At 42.7% G+C, this 15,609-nt stretch overlaps 1 protein-coding gene across 1 annotated transcript in view; it reads left to right on the forward strand.

Moving 5' to 3' along the window:
* Nucleotides 1–15,513, forward strand: part of CDK5 (cyclin dependent kinase 5) — a 617,240-nt gene extending 601,727 nt beyond the window's left edge. Inside the window, exon 12 of the mRNA XM_086940921.1 lies at nucleotides 12,603–15,513. Coding sequence (XP_086797047.1) covers nucleotides 12,603–12,689 — 87 coding nt within the window. The 3' untranslated portion in view covers nucleotides 12,690–15,513. The remainder of the gene's footprint in view (nucleotides 1–12,602) is intronic.
* The last annotated feature ends 96 nt before the right edge of the window (nucleotides 15,514–15,609 follow it).

The raw sequence follows: 15,609 nt of genomic DNA on the forward strand, positions 1-15,609 counted from the left end.
CCGGGCCGCCCCGACTGTAATTGAATTTCCTTGGGCGGGTGTCTGCATGCTCTTTGAGCTTGGACGGGGGCATTTCACCATTGATGATGTTTCTGGTGAAAGTGTAAAAGCTGATTTTGTGTTTGTACACGCAATCAGAGTTTGCTGAGACTTACTCAGACCTTCAGATAAAGCCTGATCTAGGCCGCAGGACTGTACCCACAGTTTAGAGTTTTCAGACAAGGCATTTGCCTGAAGATGGTGTTGACCTTCCAACATGTTGATGGCTGTGTTTGAGGAGATATTTACTGATCCTTTGTCTTTTGGTGGATCGATCAAAGGTTTTGCAAAGAAATTGTCAATTGTGATCCTTTGGTTTCCTTTTGGTTTGTACCTGGCTTTTCTCGCTCTTTTCCTTTGCTTTTTCGTAAGGTTGTCTTGGAGCCGAGGATCGGGATTTTCCATGCCCTAGAATGAACGGACAGTCAAGTTTGAAGATGCTTTAAGCTGAGCCTTTGGATAATGTGACGAGGCGGGATCTCCGTCCCCGTCTGGACTCTTATGTACTGAAAAGTGAGTGGTTGAAACACTTGATTTACCCGTGTTGTGTTTTTCTCTTGATGGAACTAGGTTTGTCGTCCTGATTATTTCCTTTTTTGACTACTCCCTGAATGTCATTTAGAATTACGGGCAGTGATGCCAGTTTCTCGATGACGCTCCCACAGCCACAGCTGGACGGTTGGCTTGTGGAGCCTTTGTCGATTGGGGCCTGTTTTAAAAGGGGAGTGACCGAGGTTTCTTTGTTGGTCAGAAGAGTGATAATTGTGTCTGTTTTAGAGCTAAGTTGGGAGATATGCTCAGCGATGACATTTATCAAGTCTATTTGGACCTCCATCTTGTCTGATTGAAAATTGAGAGCCTTTATGGCCTGGTCCAAAGTGCTAATCAAGGTGTTCCCCCAGGACCCGAAGGGCGGTTGGCTGCAGTGGATCTTTTTTCACTCTTCCCGTTGTGTGGTTGTGCTTGTTGAAGAGATTGATATAAGAGACTCCGTAGATTTTTTTTGTTGGAGACTGCTGCTTCCAGAGCGGTCATCGATTAGGATTCTATGATTCGCGCTGGGGTCAATTACATTGTGAGGTGTGGACGCCACTGGGCTCCGGCTTTGCTCCTCAACCATTTGGTCATAGTCCAGATTTGAATCTAGATTTAGTTCTTGCAAGGATTGACTTGGAACTGGGAGCAATGTCGCATTATCCAAATTAGGAAGGTTGTGGCCAGGCGAAGGGTCAATCTGGTCGTCCAGCCTCATAGAGCTCACGGTTGGTTGCGTCTTTAGTCGTCCAGGTCCAAGACCAGTTTGGGGATTATTGCAGGCGATAACATGATTAATTATCCCCAATTTCGATTTGTTATTAGAATCGTTGAAAAGTTTTTCCAGTGAATCCTGGCCAGGAGATATGGGTGAGGGCAGGACTAGTTTTTGCCCAGTCTTGGTTGCTTTAATTTTGATTAATGGAGAACTGAAGTTATGAATCATTGCCCGCACAAGTTCTGTTTTTTTTTTTGTATGTGGCTTGAGCGGTTGCTCAATTGACAAAGCGGGTTGAAGTTGAGTGAGAGTTTCTAAAATTTGAATTTGGGCCGTCAATGATTTGCCACGATTTGGGGTTCCCGGGTGGCTATGATTGGTTGTCTTGTCTGGTTGAATAGGGCTTGGTAAATTCTTAGCTTCCCTAGTTGTTGCCAGCAGTGCCGATACGGGGTCTTTCAGAAAGAAAAATGTGTTGATCTTTTGCTGGGTTCCTAATAGTCGGCCAGGGCTGTCTGGGGGCTGGGGAGGTCGTACTATTTCACTTGACCCCTCACCGTCGCACCCCCCGTGCCGCAGAGCAACTAGGGGCGGAGTTACTTGTGCTTGCTTTAGTGCGTCTGACTTCTTAATTTTTTTACTGCGTGGGGCTTTGTTTGTTGAAGCTTTCCGTTTGGTACCTGAGCGCATTTTTTTTTTGTCCTGCGCAGTTCTATAAAAGTTGTGGCTGGCACGGAAGCTGGATGGCCGCTGGTTAGAGCAAAGGTGGACCAAGGTGGAACGCCGAGGGGGCAGTTTCTGCAGATGAGCGGGGCACTCAGAAGGTGCCTCAAGCCAAATCGAACCTAGTAGGATTGGCCTGGGCAACCCCCGGGCTCTTACTTAGCAGCTGCCTCTAACGGCGGCCGCGCTCATGCTTTTGTCCCTGGGCCTCACCCTATACTCGGCCGGCCTCTCTCCCTTGAGCTCCCCTGAAGTCGTGGAGCCTTTCCTCGTGCACTCAGCCCGCTGCTCCCGAGCCTCCCGGGACAAGTTTTGGGGAACGAGGATGGCTCCTGCAGGAGGAACAACGGTGTTTGCGCTGGGCCAGGTGGGCCAAAACTACGCGATGCAAATAAGAACTGACAGAGCGCCCTCCACTTGTCGCCTGCCTCTCAACGACAGGTCAAAGTGACAGGCTGGGGATAAATAGGGGATAACAGGTCCTCCCTTCCTTCTTCCCCGGCGTCCCTGTCACTGTCACTGACACGGTCCCTGAAGTGCACAGAGGCAGAGAATTACCTCTCAGACGTCAAACGAGCCAGCAGCAATGGGGCAATGGAGGCAATGGAGGCAAAGCTAGAGCGGGGAGCAATGAGCGGCAATCAATCGTTCAACAACAATAGCGGGTGGCGGCTGGGTTGCGCAGCCACCTGCTCACTTACTCGCCTGCCCCTGCAAACTCCAGACTCTGCGCTCCTCTGGCACGTCAGCTGCTCCTCTCCTTCCTCCCCTCAAGCAGGCTGGTCAGTTCGTGGATCGAGTCCTGGGTCGCGCCTGCACTTTTGCTGTGTGGCCGCCTCTCAACTTCTCGGTCTCCCGTCCACACGGATTGAGGCAGAGGGAAGAGCCCAGGGCAGGGCAGGACCCTCTCGCTTCACTCTACACGCCGCCTCCGCCTCTGCCTCCGCCGGCTTCTGTTTCTGCCTCTGCTCTGCTTCAAACTGACGCGCACACGATCGCCACCTTCAGGTCAGTCAGCCACCTCCTGATGTACCTATACATCATTCACGAAATTGTGTAATTGACCTCTTCCACTGTTGGACTTTGCCGTGGACCATTGCCCTTAATTTGTTTGTATCTGCGGTTACCTTCCGCCTCGCTGCTTGCTGCCGGAGCCATCTCGCATCCCGCCTCCCGCCGCACGCCTCCATTGACTCCTGGAGAGCTGCCGCAGAGTGGAGGGCGGGTCAGGGGCACTACAACCCCCAGCAGGCATAGCGCCCACCGTGCTGCATCATCGACAAGCGCCAGGAGGCGCACACCCTCCCTCGCGGGACGAGGCGAAGCCCGGGCAAAGGGCGGGCCCTCTGTGGCCCTCAGTGGCCGAGGTAGGCCGGGCTGGGCCCTGTTATTTTCATTTCATTTGTTTAAGTACGACCTAATAGTGTTTGAAGGCGTGTAAAACTGTGGAGATATATCTGTTGACTGGCCGAATATTTACCCATCCTCTCTGTGGATTTATATCTTATTGACTGTTCACTTACTTATTTAAATTCAAAAAACACTCACAACTACTGTTTTATAAGCCTGCTGCCTGGTTAGTCATCTTTCCACACAATATGACAGCAAAGAAATTACGCTCCGGAAGAGTCCTAGGGGGGAGGTCATGTATAAAAACTAGATCCAACCCCTTAAGGAATAAATATGAAAATAGCGTACAACTTAAGGGACAGATGCAGTTGTTAAAAATATGGGAAAAACCAGTGAACAAATCTATGGAAGCTCCGATAATCACTGACGATGAGATGATAACAACGATGGACCCGCAGTTTGAAGTAGTGAAAGTTATCAAGCTTGAGCTAACTGCGGAAAAAAACTCGCCTACCCGGTTTTCAAATACTGATGCAATCCTCTCTGTATGTTTATCTAAAGGAGATCACTCTGACCCTACGAAAGCAAATTCGAAAGTTCTTCAGCCTATCACTCTTAAGGATACAGAAAATCAGGAAGTGGATATAAAAGAAGTCTCTATTCCGTCCAGTATCGATCTCGAACTTTGTGGTCGCTATATGGACGAGAGAATCTTGAAACAGCCTGAACCCAGTAAAACTCCAAATGGAGCAACACCATCGGGATTATTGCTATATTGTAGCACTCCTTCTATAACATCCAATGATATCCCTTCAACGCAGAGTGATTTGAAATCTCCGCAACTTGATCTATCAGGTATCTGCTCCCTTACTGCATCTGGATACCCAAAAAATGATAAACCTATTTCAGATTCTCTGATAGCGCTTGAACATTTATTGGCTTCCATACTATTTTTATTAGGCAAATTTGTTGGGAGTTCTGATTGCATTTTGGACTCAGTTACTGAGATACTGAAAGTATTACTTGCTAAAAATACTGAGAATGGGTCCAAATTTCCCACTGAATCTGTTGTCCAGAAGGTCCTGGACAGCAATAATTCATTGAGAAAAAATGCACCAGTGGGGATGCCGCTAAAGGTAGATATTCACGAGCCCTTTAAGACCCCCACCCCATTCTCCTTAAACTGGAGGAAAGAATCGGAACCAACTTTGAAGGAAGAAAGTTTGGTAGAGGTTAACCAAACCGCTGCAAAATAACTTTTCCCCATTTTTAATCAGGATAAAAAAGATTCTGAAGGAACTGTAATGACTAAGGGGTTAGTAAAAGAAACAAGCATTGGAAATGCAATAGGTCTCGCAGCATTAGAGTTAGTGCTTTTAGAATTGTTTATGGGTTTTTTTGGTAAATGTTTAGCATTTTTGTTTCCTGTAGCCAATGCTAAAGAATTACAAATAAAAAAAGCCATAAACATTTCTAAAAGCTCTAACTGAAATGGTCTGAGACCTATTGCACTGTGTGAGGGTGAGGTGTTGAGGGTGAGTGAGGGTGAGGGTGAGGGTGAGGGTGAGGTGTTGAGGGTGAGGTGTTGAGGGTGAAGTGTTGATGGTGAGTGAGAGTGAGGGTGAGTGAGAGTGAGAGTGAGTGAGAGTGAGTGAGAGTGAGAGTGAGAGTGAGAGGGTGAGTGAGGGTGAGAGGGTGAGTGAGGGTGAGTGAGGGTGAGGGTGAGTGAGGGTGAGGGTGAGTGAGGGTGAGGGTGAGTGAGGGTGAGGCGTTGAGGGTGAGGTGTTGAGGGTGAGGTGTTGAGGGTGAGTGAGAGTGAGTGAGAGTGAGGGTGAGGGTGAGAGTGAGGGTGAGTGAGGGTGAGTGAGAGTGAGAGTGAGGGTGAGGGTGAGGGTGAGTGAGGGTGAGGGTGAGGCGTTGAGGGTGAGGCGTTGAGGGTGAGGCGTTGAGGGTGAGGCGTTGAGGGTGAGGTGTTGAGGGTGAGGTGTTGAGGGTGAGTGAGAGTGAGAGTGAGGGTGAGTGAGGGTGAGTGAGGGTGAGGGTGAGGGAGGGTGAGGGTGAGTGAGGGTGAGGGTGAGTGAGGGTGAGGGTGAGTGAGGCGTTGAGGGAGGGCAGAGAGAGTGAGGGGGCGGAGCGGGGGTGTGCTATATGGTTGTGGTGCCTTCATTCTCGCTAAAACACTCCTGTGGTAGCTGATGGGCTTCAGCATTTTTTGACAACCAACTTTTTTTTTGAAGATTCTAAGACTAGAGCTTGCAGTCAAATAACATGCTTGACTGGCCAATATTGTGAGCATCTGTTTTTGTAGTTAGATCTTTATAAATGCACATGCTGTTTAAGAAGATATTGTAGTTGAACCACATTTAAAAATTTAGATTCTGATGTCACGATACTGTTCAAAATAGTATGAAGGCGAAAAGTTTGTTCAAATCTGCAATCATAGAACAGAGCACTCTAAATGTAAAATGCTGTTGCATGTTGTACACAACGCGTTTCTCACTTGCATCTACGTGAAATTTCAGTACACAACTCATCGAAGGTGTAAGGCACAGGCGAATCCCTTTAAAAACGCTGTATGTTCATTCTTAAACCAGTTCCGTAAAAAGACCGTAATACTGTGAGTGTGTCTGCTGTAAGACTTGGTGATATCAACATCTGTTCTCGAATGCGTTTCTCAATTAGAGTTACCAAAAATCGTAAAACCGACTCACCAAAGATGAAAGGTAGCGTGGGGTTCCTTTCAACACGATCTTTATTCATTGAGTAACACGCTCTGTAAAAAGACCGTAAATGCGATAAGTTTACCCGCACTAAAACTTGGAGATGCCTGCCCGAGTTCCCAGTCAAGAGTAAGCACTTCTAGAATCCTCTACTCGCCAGTCGAAAGCAGCCTGTGGTGTTGTCTCCTGAACACGAAAAACGCGAAAAGCACGGAAACGAAAATCAGCGGGTGACTGAATTTAATTAGCCTGTACCTCCTGAATGCGCTTCCTGCATGCGCATGAAAAGAGGACTAAGCTTATGCGCCATATTGAATGGGTAACTAGACCGTAATCTACGCTAAAAAGCGGTCCATATAAGAAAACTGCATACAGCCGAGACACAATTAAACAACTCAATGCAATGGTCTGAATGTAAAAAGAATCCAGCTAGAGGGTGCCCAGATCTCCACAACAAGGCGAAATGCTTATGAAATTCGGTGGTTTGAGCAGTTTAAAAAGTGCCTGGACTATCCGCTAGATACTGTGATTTAAATTCATAATGAAATGTAAACGTCAGGAACAATATACTCGTTGCTTATTTAAAAAGTTCCTGGAAGTTTGTGTGTTTGAATGCTAATTCATGTAGTGAACGGACGGAGGAGAGGGGAGGGGGGAGGAGAAATGCGACACGGCGGGAAGGGGAGGGGGCGGAGCGGGTAAACCAAGACGGACGTGCACGCGCTTTTAAGCTCAATGCGCATGCGCATTGAGCTTAAAAGTCACGGGCACTGCAAGGAATCGCCACGATTCCTTGCAAGTTAGATAAAGAGTCGATGAGCCCCTATAGTCTCGCTTGCTCGATGCGCATGCGCATCGACAGGCGAGACCTAAAAAGTAGAAAGAACAAAGGAAAAAATAGGAAACCTATTCGCTAGTATAAGAAGAGAAGACAGAGACAAATTATCTTTCAAAAGCACATAAATACAGAAGCACTTGAGGTAATAGAAATTGCAGATAGTTCACTATTGGATACTTCCTCTAATGAGGCTGTTGTTTGTTCCACTAATCCTGTAGTAGAAGGTCCCCTTGAAGTCAGCACTATGAATGGGGGAGTTCTACGTTCTGAAGTTGGTGAGATAAATCCCCCGGAACTTGTGGAGGAAGTCACAAGAAATATGCCTACTGTAACAAGGGTACTTAATCCATCAGCACCTAGTTTTCGGCCCCCTGCTGATGTGACCACGAATATAACCATTGCACCTTTAAAAGTTCCTAACCCATGTGTGGATACCTTGACATTGGATTTTCTTCCCTTATTCGATTCTGACCTAAAGCTGAATAGGTCATGGTTGCTTCATTGCTTTAAGGATATTGAAAGCTTAAAACTTATTTTGTCAAGTGATATTGACTTGGTCTCAGTAATAAGGTTTGAAAATGGGCAACAAGCACGGGTAAAATTCTGTTAAAAAATAATTGCTAATCTTGTCCTCCAACAAGCGGAAGCATTCCAATGTAGAGGGATTGACGTGTTACCCTATTTTAATAATGGAAAGCGTATCTTCTCTAGAGAAGGAGTTTCAAAGATGGGTCTTAGGCAGGAAGACCAGTCCATCTATAATAAAGATCTAAAAATCTGGGTCTCTAGAGGTAAACACATGGTTTCTCAGGTACTCCCCATTCCTGAGAATTTGGATATGCCTCTAACAGAAGATAATCAGCTGTGGAATTGGCTACCAGGAGTCTTATCTAATAACACATCGAACAACCCAAGACTGTTTCAACATCTTTAACAAACAATTAAAAGTCATATCTTGGAATGCAGCAGGACTACATAATTGCCCAGAGAAGCTTGATTTTTTATTTTCCTTGAACGCAGATGTGATATGTATTCAGGAAACATGGTGTAAAAATATCCTATATGGGGGGAAAGATTATTTTGTCCTTGAGGCCGCCGCTACACCTTCAAAAAAAGGTCATGCGAAAGGTGGAATTGCCTGTTTCTTATTAAATTCACTACAATGGCAATTTTCCCATTACACGGACACTAGTAATCTCTTTCAATCAATAACTATCAATAATATAGAGTCTGTAGGAAGACGGTCTTCTCTTGTAATTTTAAATGCATACATTCCACCTGAAGATACTTTTAACATTTTGAAGCGAATGTTTTCCTATGTAAAACAATTATTAGAGCTCGATCAGCCCCCTTATATCTTACTTATGGGTGACTTAAATAGCAAAGTGTCTAATTCAAGTATAGATATGTTTAGAAACAAATTCAAGGAAGAAGCATATAATATACCCCAAGCAATATTTCCTAGTAAAATAAAAACTAATAAAAGAGGAAAGATATTACTTGAAGAACTTAGCTATTTAGAGGGGCTAATCGTAAATGGTAGGATGCCTTCTGACATTCCCGCTAATTTTACACATAGGTCATTTAGGGGTGAATCCATCCTGGATTATGTGATTAAGGACTGATACGTTCCCTTTCATTCGAGACATAATGAACTCTCAATCCTCCTTGAGCGATCATAATGTGATTAACATAACTGTCTCATTACAACCTCCAGATACTGACTCCTGGTCTTTAATCAATAACGGAGTTTCTACTCATTGTAAGTCTGGAAGGTGCTTCTGGGACCCTACCACTATGAAGGATGTACAAAATATTCTTGCCCAAACTTTACTAGAATTAGATGAATGGCAGGGTAGGGAATTCTTATACTTCGAAAACTTTAAGAAGAAGCTTACTATGACAGCTAAGAAGTTGCACTTCCCTCCTAGTATATTACTACCTTTAAATAAGGAAATAAATAAACTTGTGAGGCAACAGTACCTTAGCAGATATAGGGAAAATGAGCATAAGTTAGCCTTACTAAGAAGAAGGAGGGCCAGACTGAAAATAAAATTAAAAAGAGAAAAAGAAGATTCCCTCTGGATTAGGTTAAGAGAAGCATCGGCCTTTAATAAATCTAGAGAGTTTTGGTCCATAATAGGGAAGGGATGTGGTGCAAGAACCACCCCCATCCCCATCTCTATTGCTGAAGATGTTTGGATACTATTCATATCTAGTCTGTACGCATCTAACGGTGTAGAGGGTGATAATTGGGACCTAGCCCCGAATAGCGAGCACAATATAGAGCTCCCGACCGAGAAAACCATAGCTTCGGTGATAAAGAGTATGCGCTCTTCCGGAGCTATGGGTCCGGACGAGTTGCCCATGTCAATAATGAAGCAAGATGTCACCTCCTGGAGTAGGATTCTTCTCCCAGTGTTTCATGCATGCCTCCTATCGAGATCAGTCCCTAACTCTTGGAGGGGAAGTATATTAATTCCCATATTTAAAAAGGGAGAGCGGGATAATCCTACGAATTATCGTTTAATAGCTCTATTGGACTCAATAGGAAAATTTTTTGCTAAATATCTTTTAATATTAATTACTGAATGGATAGAACTAAATGGTATTTTACCCTTGGAACAAACTGGATTTCGCAAAGAGCATGGCACACTAGATAATTTAACAGCATTACAGGTGATTGTCGACAAATATGTACGTGTTCGAGGTGGTGGAATATACGTGGCATTTATAGACTTCTCCACAGCGTTCGACAAAGTAGATCGTCCAACGCTGTGGAGAAAGCTTGCAGCTATAGGCATGCCAATACAGTTACTCGAACTTGTAAAGTCTCTTCACTCGAACACGTGGTGTAAGGTACTACAAGGCGGAGAAAGGGGTCTTTCTCAATCTATCCCTTCTCCGAATGGGTTGAAACAAGGGTGTATACTGGCCCCTATATTGTTTTCACTATATACGGCAGACCTACCTACTTCCATTTCTGCTAGTGGTGGGCAAGCCCCGATAATTGGAGGATCATCTATATTGGTTTTAATGTATGCAGATGATATCCTCATCTTAGATTTAACCCCAAAGGGCCTGTCTAACCGCTTACATGCATTAAATCAATTCGCAGAAGCACATTACATGAAGATCAATGTTTCGAAAAGCAAAATTATGTGCATTTTTGGAAAGAAAAAATGTTGGTCTGAAAACTATAGCTGGGCCATAGGAAGACAGAAACTAGAGGTGGTTAAAACCTACACTTTCTTAGGTAAAATAATTTCAGCAAACCTAAGTGAGAAACCCCACCTTGAGCACAATTCAAGTAAAGCATCGGCTCATGGTATGGGGTTATGTTCCTTGTACAACGCTACAGGGAAGAGACACTTTACACTATTTTTGGATGTATTTAGAGCAAAGATCCCTGCAACTCTACTGTATGGATTAGAATTAGTGGAGTTAAAACACTGGGGATTCTTGCAAAAAATGGAAGGAAAGGTGCTAAGAAGAATTTCTTCCCTTAATACAGCTTGCTCTGTATCTTCATGCAGGCTGGAATTCGGACTCCGAGGTTGTTGGGTACAGGGGTTGATTGCTCTCGTAAGGTGGGTAGCCCGCTTAGCGAGAGGTAAACCGGTTACCTTACGGGAAGCCATTAAAAATGAACTCCTGGGCAATTTTAACGAGTTTTCCCTGTTAGTAAAAAACTTTAGAAATGCAGTAACTCTGTTAGAGTTGGATATAAGCACATTGTTTTTACTTACTCCCTCTGAACTAAAGTCTAAATTAAAATGTGCATCTTGGGAACTCAGCTTTAAATTGGATATGATTGCCCAACAAGGAAAAAGAGAAAGGCAATCACTGTTAAACACATACACACCAAAGCTGGCCCAACAATACCTCACCTGGAATATCCCCCATAGAGTCCGTAGGTTATGGTACCTTTTAAGACAAGATTTGCTCCCACTAAATCTTCTTTTTGCAAAATGGTATGGTGTATCTCCTATATGTAATCTTTGTTATAGTGCCATACAGGACCGTAATCATGTCTTGTTTATCTGTCCCGCACTACGCCCATTGCGTTTTAAATGGCTAAAACCTATTTGTCTACAATTAGGAATTTTAAATGTAAAAACTTTTTTCCATGCACTTTATTGTCCGTCCCATATGAAATGTTCTGTTTTAGAATTTTTAACTTTTTTAAAGGGTTTTTAGATATTTATTAATGATACATAGAGAAGTGTTAGATGATTGTTTGACCAGTGAATATGAAGTGTTTCCTTTTGTTCTGTTTCTTGTGATTTTCATTGTAATTAATGTTGTATAATTGTGTGTTTATTTTATGTGGCCCTCATTTGAGAGCCAAAACATAATAAACTTGAAACTTGAACTTGAAACTTGTGTAATTGACTCCAGAATTAATTTCGTTTTAGCTGTAATTAATTTTTAGTCATATATTAATTGTGATTTTGTTGTAGGCAATCGTGATAGTTGAATTTGCACTGTGTTCACTTTACTGATTAACAACTTCAAATACAAAAAAATTGTATACTGAGGAATTGTTATGTTTGAAGTTCTATATTTAGGGTTTGTTAAAGGTACTTTTAATATTTATTTCCCAGTAGATTTTATGGTCAGAATTTTGTTTATTAATGTGTATACTTTTATGATCTATGCTTTTTAAATAGATCGAATAAAGTTGTTTGATGATGCTGTTCGGTGGCGGGATGAAGCAGTAGGAGCTACAGTCTTCTGGGTGTCTTCCTGGCTTCATAAGAACAGATACTCTAGCTTCCATCATTAAGGATTTGACTTCTACCTGGGTGTAAAAAATGGTTGTTTCCTTGGTATTATGGCTACCAATCTCAGCCCGTATGTTTTGTAAAAAGGAGGCTGGGAAGTCGCAGGTTCCCATCACCTTTCCTAGTTTCAAACTGTTATTACCTTAGATTAATTCTTCCAAAGTGATCAGGCTAGTCAATGAGTCACTCTAGTTTGCCATTAGTGTATCCAAGCCTAGCCTTTCTGATATACTCTGTCAGCATGTTCAGGGCTACTGTTTCCCTGGTGTAAGGGTCTTGATAGTACTGTCGGAATGCCAAGAGTTTATCTGATCTTCAATGCATTCTACAAAGTAGTGAGTCTATTTCTGCCTATGTTTCGATACCAGCATCTCCCAGTTGTGTAGCTACCCTCTTGGTATATTTGTTGAACCCCTCCAATTGAGTAAATTCTGCTTTGCATTCCTGCAGGCTAAACTGTCCTCCCAGTGCCAAAATATGACTGCATATTTTCTGTGAGGAGTTTACCTTGTGTTGCACTTAGTTATCATACTTCTCTCTGGAGGGTAAACAGCATTCTCTCCCTCATGTTCTTTAGCCTAACATGTTCCACTGTAAAGTCCCCCATCACCACAGCTTTGAGAGAGTTCTAGACCTACGAAAGATTGCATTGCCTGTGTCATTGAATAGGCGGTTATCTTTGATTTAAGATAAAATTGCCTCCTACTACTTAAAGGTTGATTGCTGTGTGATTGATGGCTATTTTTTGGGAATACTAAGAAACCACAGTGTAAAAGGTTAGGAGCAGATCCAAACTATACCGTAGCCTGTTTGGCATTTGAAAAATTGTGTTAGAAAGATACAATTGCCAATTCCAGCATCACATGTAATTGTTCTTTTCTCTTTTTGGCTAGAACTTGCTGAAGTGTAACCCAGTGGAGAGGATCTCGGCCGATGAAGCTCTGCAGCACCACTACTTTGCGGATTTTTGCCCCCCCTAAAATAAGAGTTGTTTTTCCTTTATTCCCGCATTACCTTTCCCTTCCCAGACCCTTCATGCTTTTATCTGCTACTTCTCTTTAACTGGAACACAATTTATGCCTACGAAACTGCTATCCAATGCATCTGCAAGCTGCCTCCATGGACATCAGTGCCTGCTTGCTGGGTGCCTTCTCAAATAGGTTGGGCTTCAGTCTGGACTTTTTTTTGGGCAGTTGTCTTAATTTGCTGGACAACACTCTTCAGCTGAGTGGGCCGGCCTTCACTCAATCTTCTTCAGATCACCATCTTGGCCACTACTTTGGGTTGAATGTGACATCAAGGAAACAACACAGTCTTTTGTGGACAGACACAGGGGCATCAGACATCAACGAATCTGAGGTTATCGCCACCTGCTGGGCTTTGCTTTCTCCACTATCCTCTTAGATGGAGTAGAAACAAATCATTCCTTTGCTTTTACTTAGTATGTGTACATAGAGGCTTTCTCGAGATGCCTGCTCAGTGTAGTGTTACGAGTATATAGTGGCAACATGCTTATACTGATATTCTCCATGTGCATAGTGTTGTAGCAGTAGTATTTATGCCAGGAGTTTGTTCTTTGTGTACATTTTGTTTGTTATGTAGTGTACATTTATTTATTATCATTCCCCTTCCCCCGTACACCTTGTATAATGTACAGATGTTTGAGTAGTCAGAATCAACCCATGCAAGGTCTTACTGTACATAGTCCTGAAGTAACTTGGATTCTGTAACTCAGAGTACTAATATATGTACATCTGTTTGTCTATCCTGGGTGGTGTAAATCCAGTGAGGAAGCTCGGAATACAGTCTGTTGATTTGTTGTAGGAGCACAGTAAGGGATCTCTCTTTTTTCTGTATGATTCCAGTGGGAAGACTTGTGATGCTGTATAAGCTCAGTTTTGGAATGTTGTGGTACCTGCTGCATCTGGGTTCTCTCCTCTAATAATCTTCCTTTTTCTCTCCTCTTTTTGGATTGAGTACACAGTCTTTATGCATATATTAATGGTGGTGAACAGATTTGCGCGACCAGAGGCAAGTATCCAGAACCACGTTGCGAAAAAGAAGATTCTTCCTCTAAGTATAGGAGACGGATGTGAGCAGAGATCATCCCTTTTAGAGTGATGGAAACCAGTTGATCAAAAAAACTAGCTGATTTCACACATCTGCACCAATTGTAATTGTTCTAACACCGTGGTGATCGGCCACTAAATTTAAAGTTCCCATGGATTTGTGATTCAGAACTTTGTTTTATTTATGGTTCTAGCTTTGGACATTAATTTGATACTTTGATTACCCACGGAGAATCTGGATGCAGTTGCAACAAACCTATTAGACTAGTTTGTTGAAGCTACTGTATTGAAAATTATCCTCCTTTCCTCTCTGAGTGTCTGTGAACCAAGGCATGCCCTGAGTGGTTCATTTGCAGCACATATACTTCATTAAATTGTTTACTCATTTGATTGCTTATCAGTACATCCATTACAGAATTATTTCTGCTGTAGAGAATAAAGGCCTTCATCAAAACAGTCATTTGCTTTGATGTACTAGAGCTGTACAACCACAGTATGGGGGCATTATGCCTACTGGATTCCTGGAACCTGGCGCCAAGTGCAAGGAAGACACCTTCATATTTCCATATTTTATAGGACATGAAAATAAATGTGATGAAGCTCTTGTAATAAGGTCTTATTTAGTGGACCTTCCGTAAGGATCTACTATAAGTGTTGTATTCAGTAATGCGGATGAAAGCATGGATTTAACTAAAGACCTTCTGGAAGTCAGATAGGAGATACCATGGTCCCCTGAAGAGATGTGACATGATCACTGGAAGAGAAGCAGATTAACAGAAACGTTCTAGCTCAAAGCGCGTCTACTTGTCCCCATATTTTTTATTACCTCAAAAAAAGATGATGTTGGTCTTTACTCACAAGTCAAGTTCTATATTTTATGTACATAAGTTTGGCAACACTGATTTAACCAACATTTGTTGCTGGGGATGTAAGTTTGGTTCCCGACACTGGATCAGGACACTCATTTCCGCTACGCATCTCAAAGGTTTAAAGAGCTTGAAAGCAGTTCAGATCACAAGCTTACATAATTCTAACAAGTTGTTAATGTATTTAACTTGAAATGGTGTTGCTATTTGATAGTTATATTTGGCTACGACACTACTACAAATAATCTCTTGAATGGGCCTTTCTATAAATCATGAAATGTCTTTAGTTTCTCTTCTTTTAACACCTCCAATACTGAAACTCGTGCACAAACTCAAGTCTAATTAGGTATTACCATGATCTTGATGCTCCCTATTGGTCCATCCGCTTTTGCTTTTTCAGTCTACTGACTTGAGAAGGAGACTCAGCCCGCACTACCTGGGAGTACCTCGCTCTTCAATAAAATGATTGATCTCTTTCCTCAAATGCCATCTGGTTCCTGAAACACATACTTCTCTCGGACAGAGTGCTGGAATAAATTCCACTAGTTATAGAAAAAGATCAAATGGGTCTATTTTTGTCTTTGAACATTAGAAAAAAATTCCCTTTTTCTAAAATGCCCACAGAATGATGGTGTATTTTTGTTTTCATTATATGTTTTGGTTATAGAGTCATACAGAATAACTGAGTTGGAAAACTTTTTGGTGAAGAAATGGAGCAGTTCATAGATCCTTTCATAACGGTTCTGGACACTAAACCAGTTGAACCTTCATGTGCAAGTGATGTTAAAGTAGTCACCTTGAAACAGCCATTATTACTATTATAGGTAAAATTGGACTTCTATGGATTAAAGACTTCCTTGGTATGTCAATGTTTTCTTCCTGTCTGGCATTCACATCAAGCACAAACTCTGTATTTTAATTTATTTGCTAGTCTGTATCAGAGGAAAGACTTTCCATATCCTAAA

The sequence above is a fragment of the Lissotriton vulgaris genome, chromosome 10 (genome assembly GCF_964263255.1).
Source record: "Lissotriton vulgaris chromosome 10, aLisVul1.2, whole genome shotgun sequence".
Lineage (NCBI taxonomy): Eukaryota > Metazoa > Chordata > Amphibia > Caudata > Salamandridae > Lissotriton > Lissotriton vulgaris.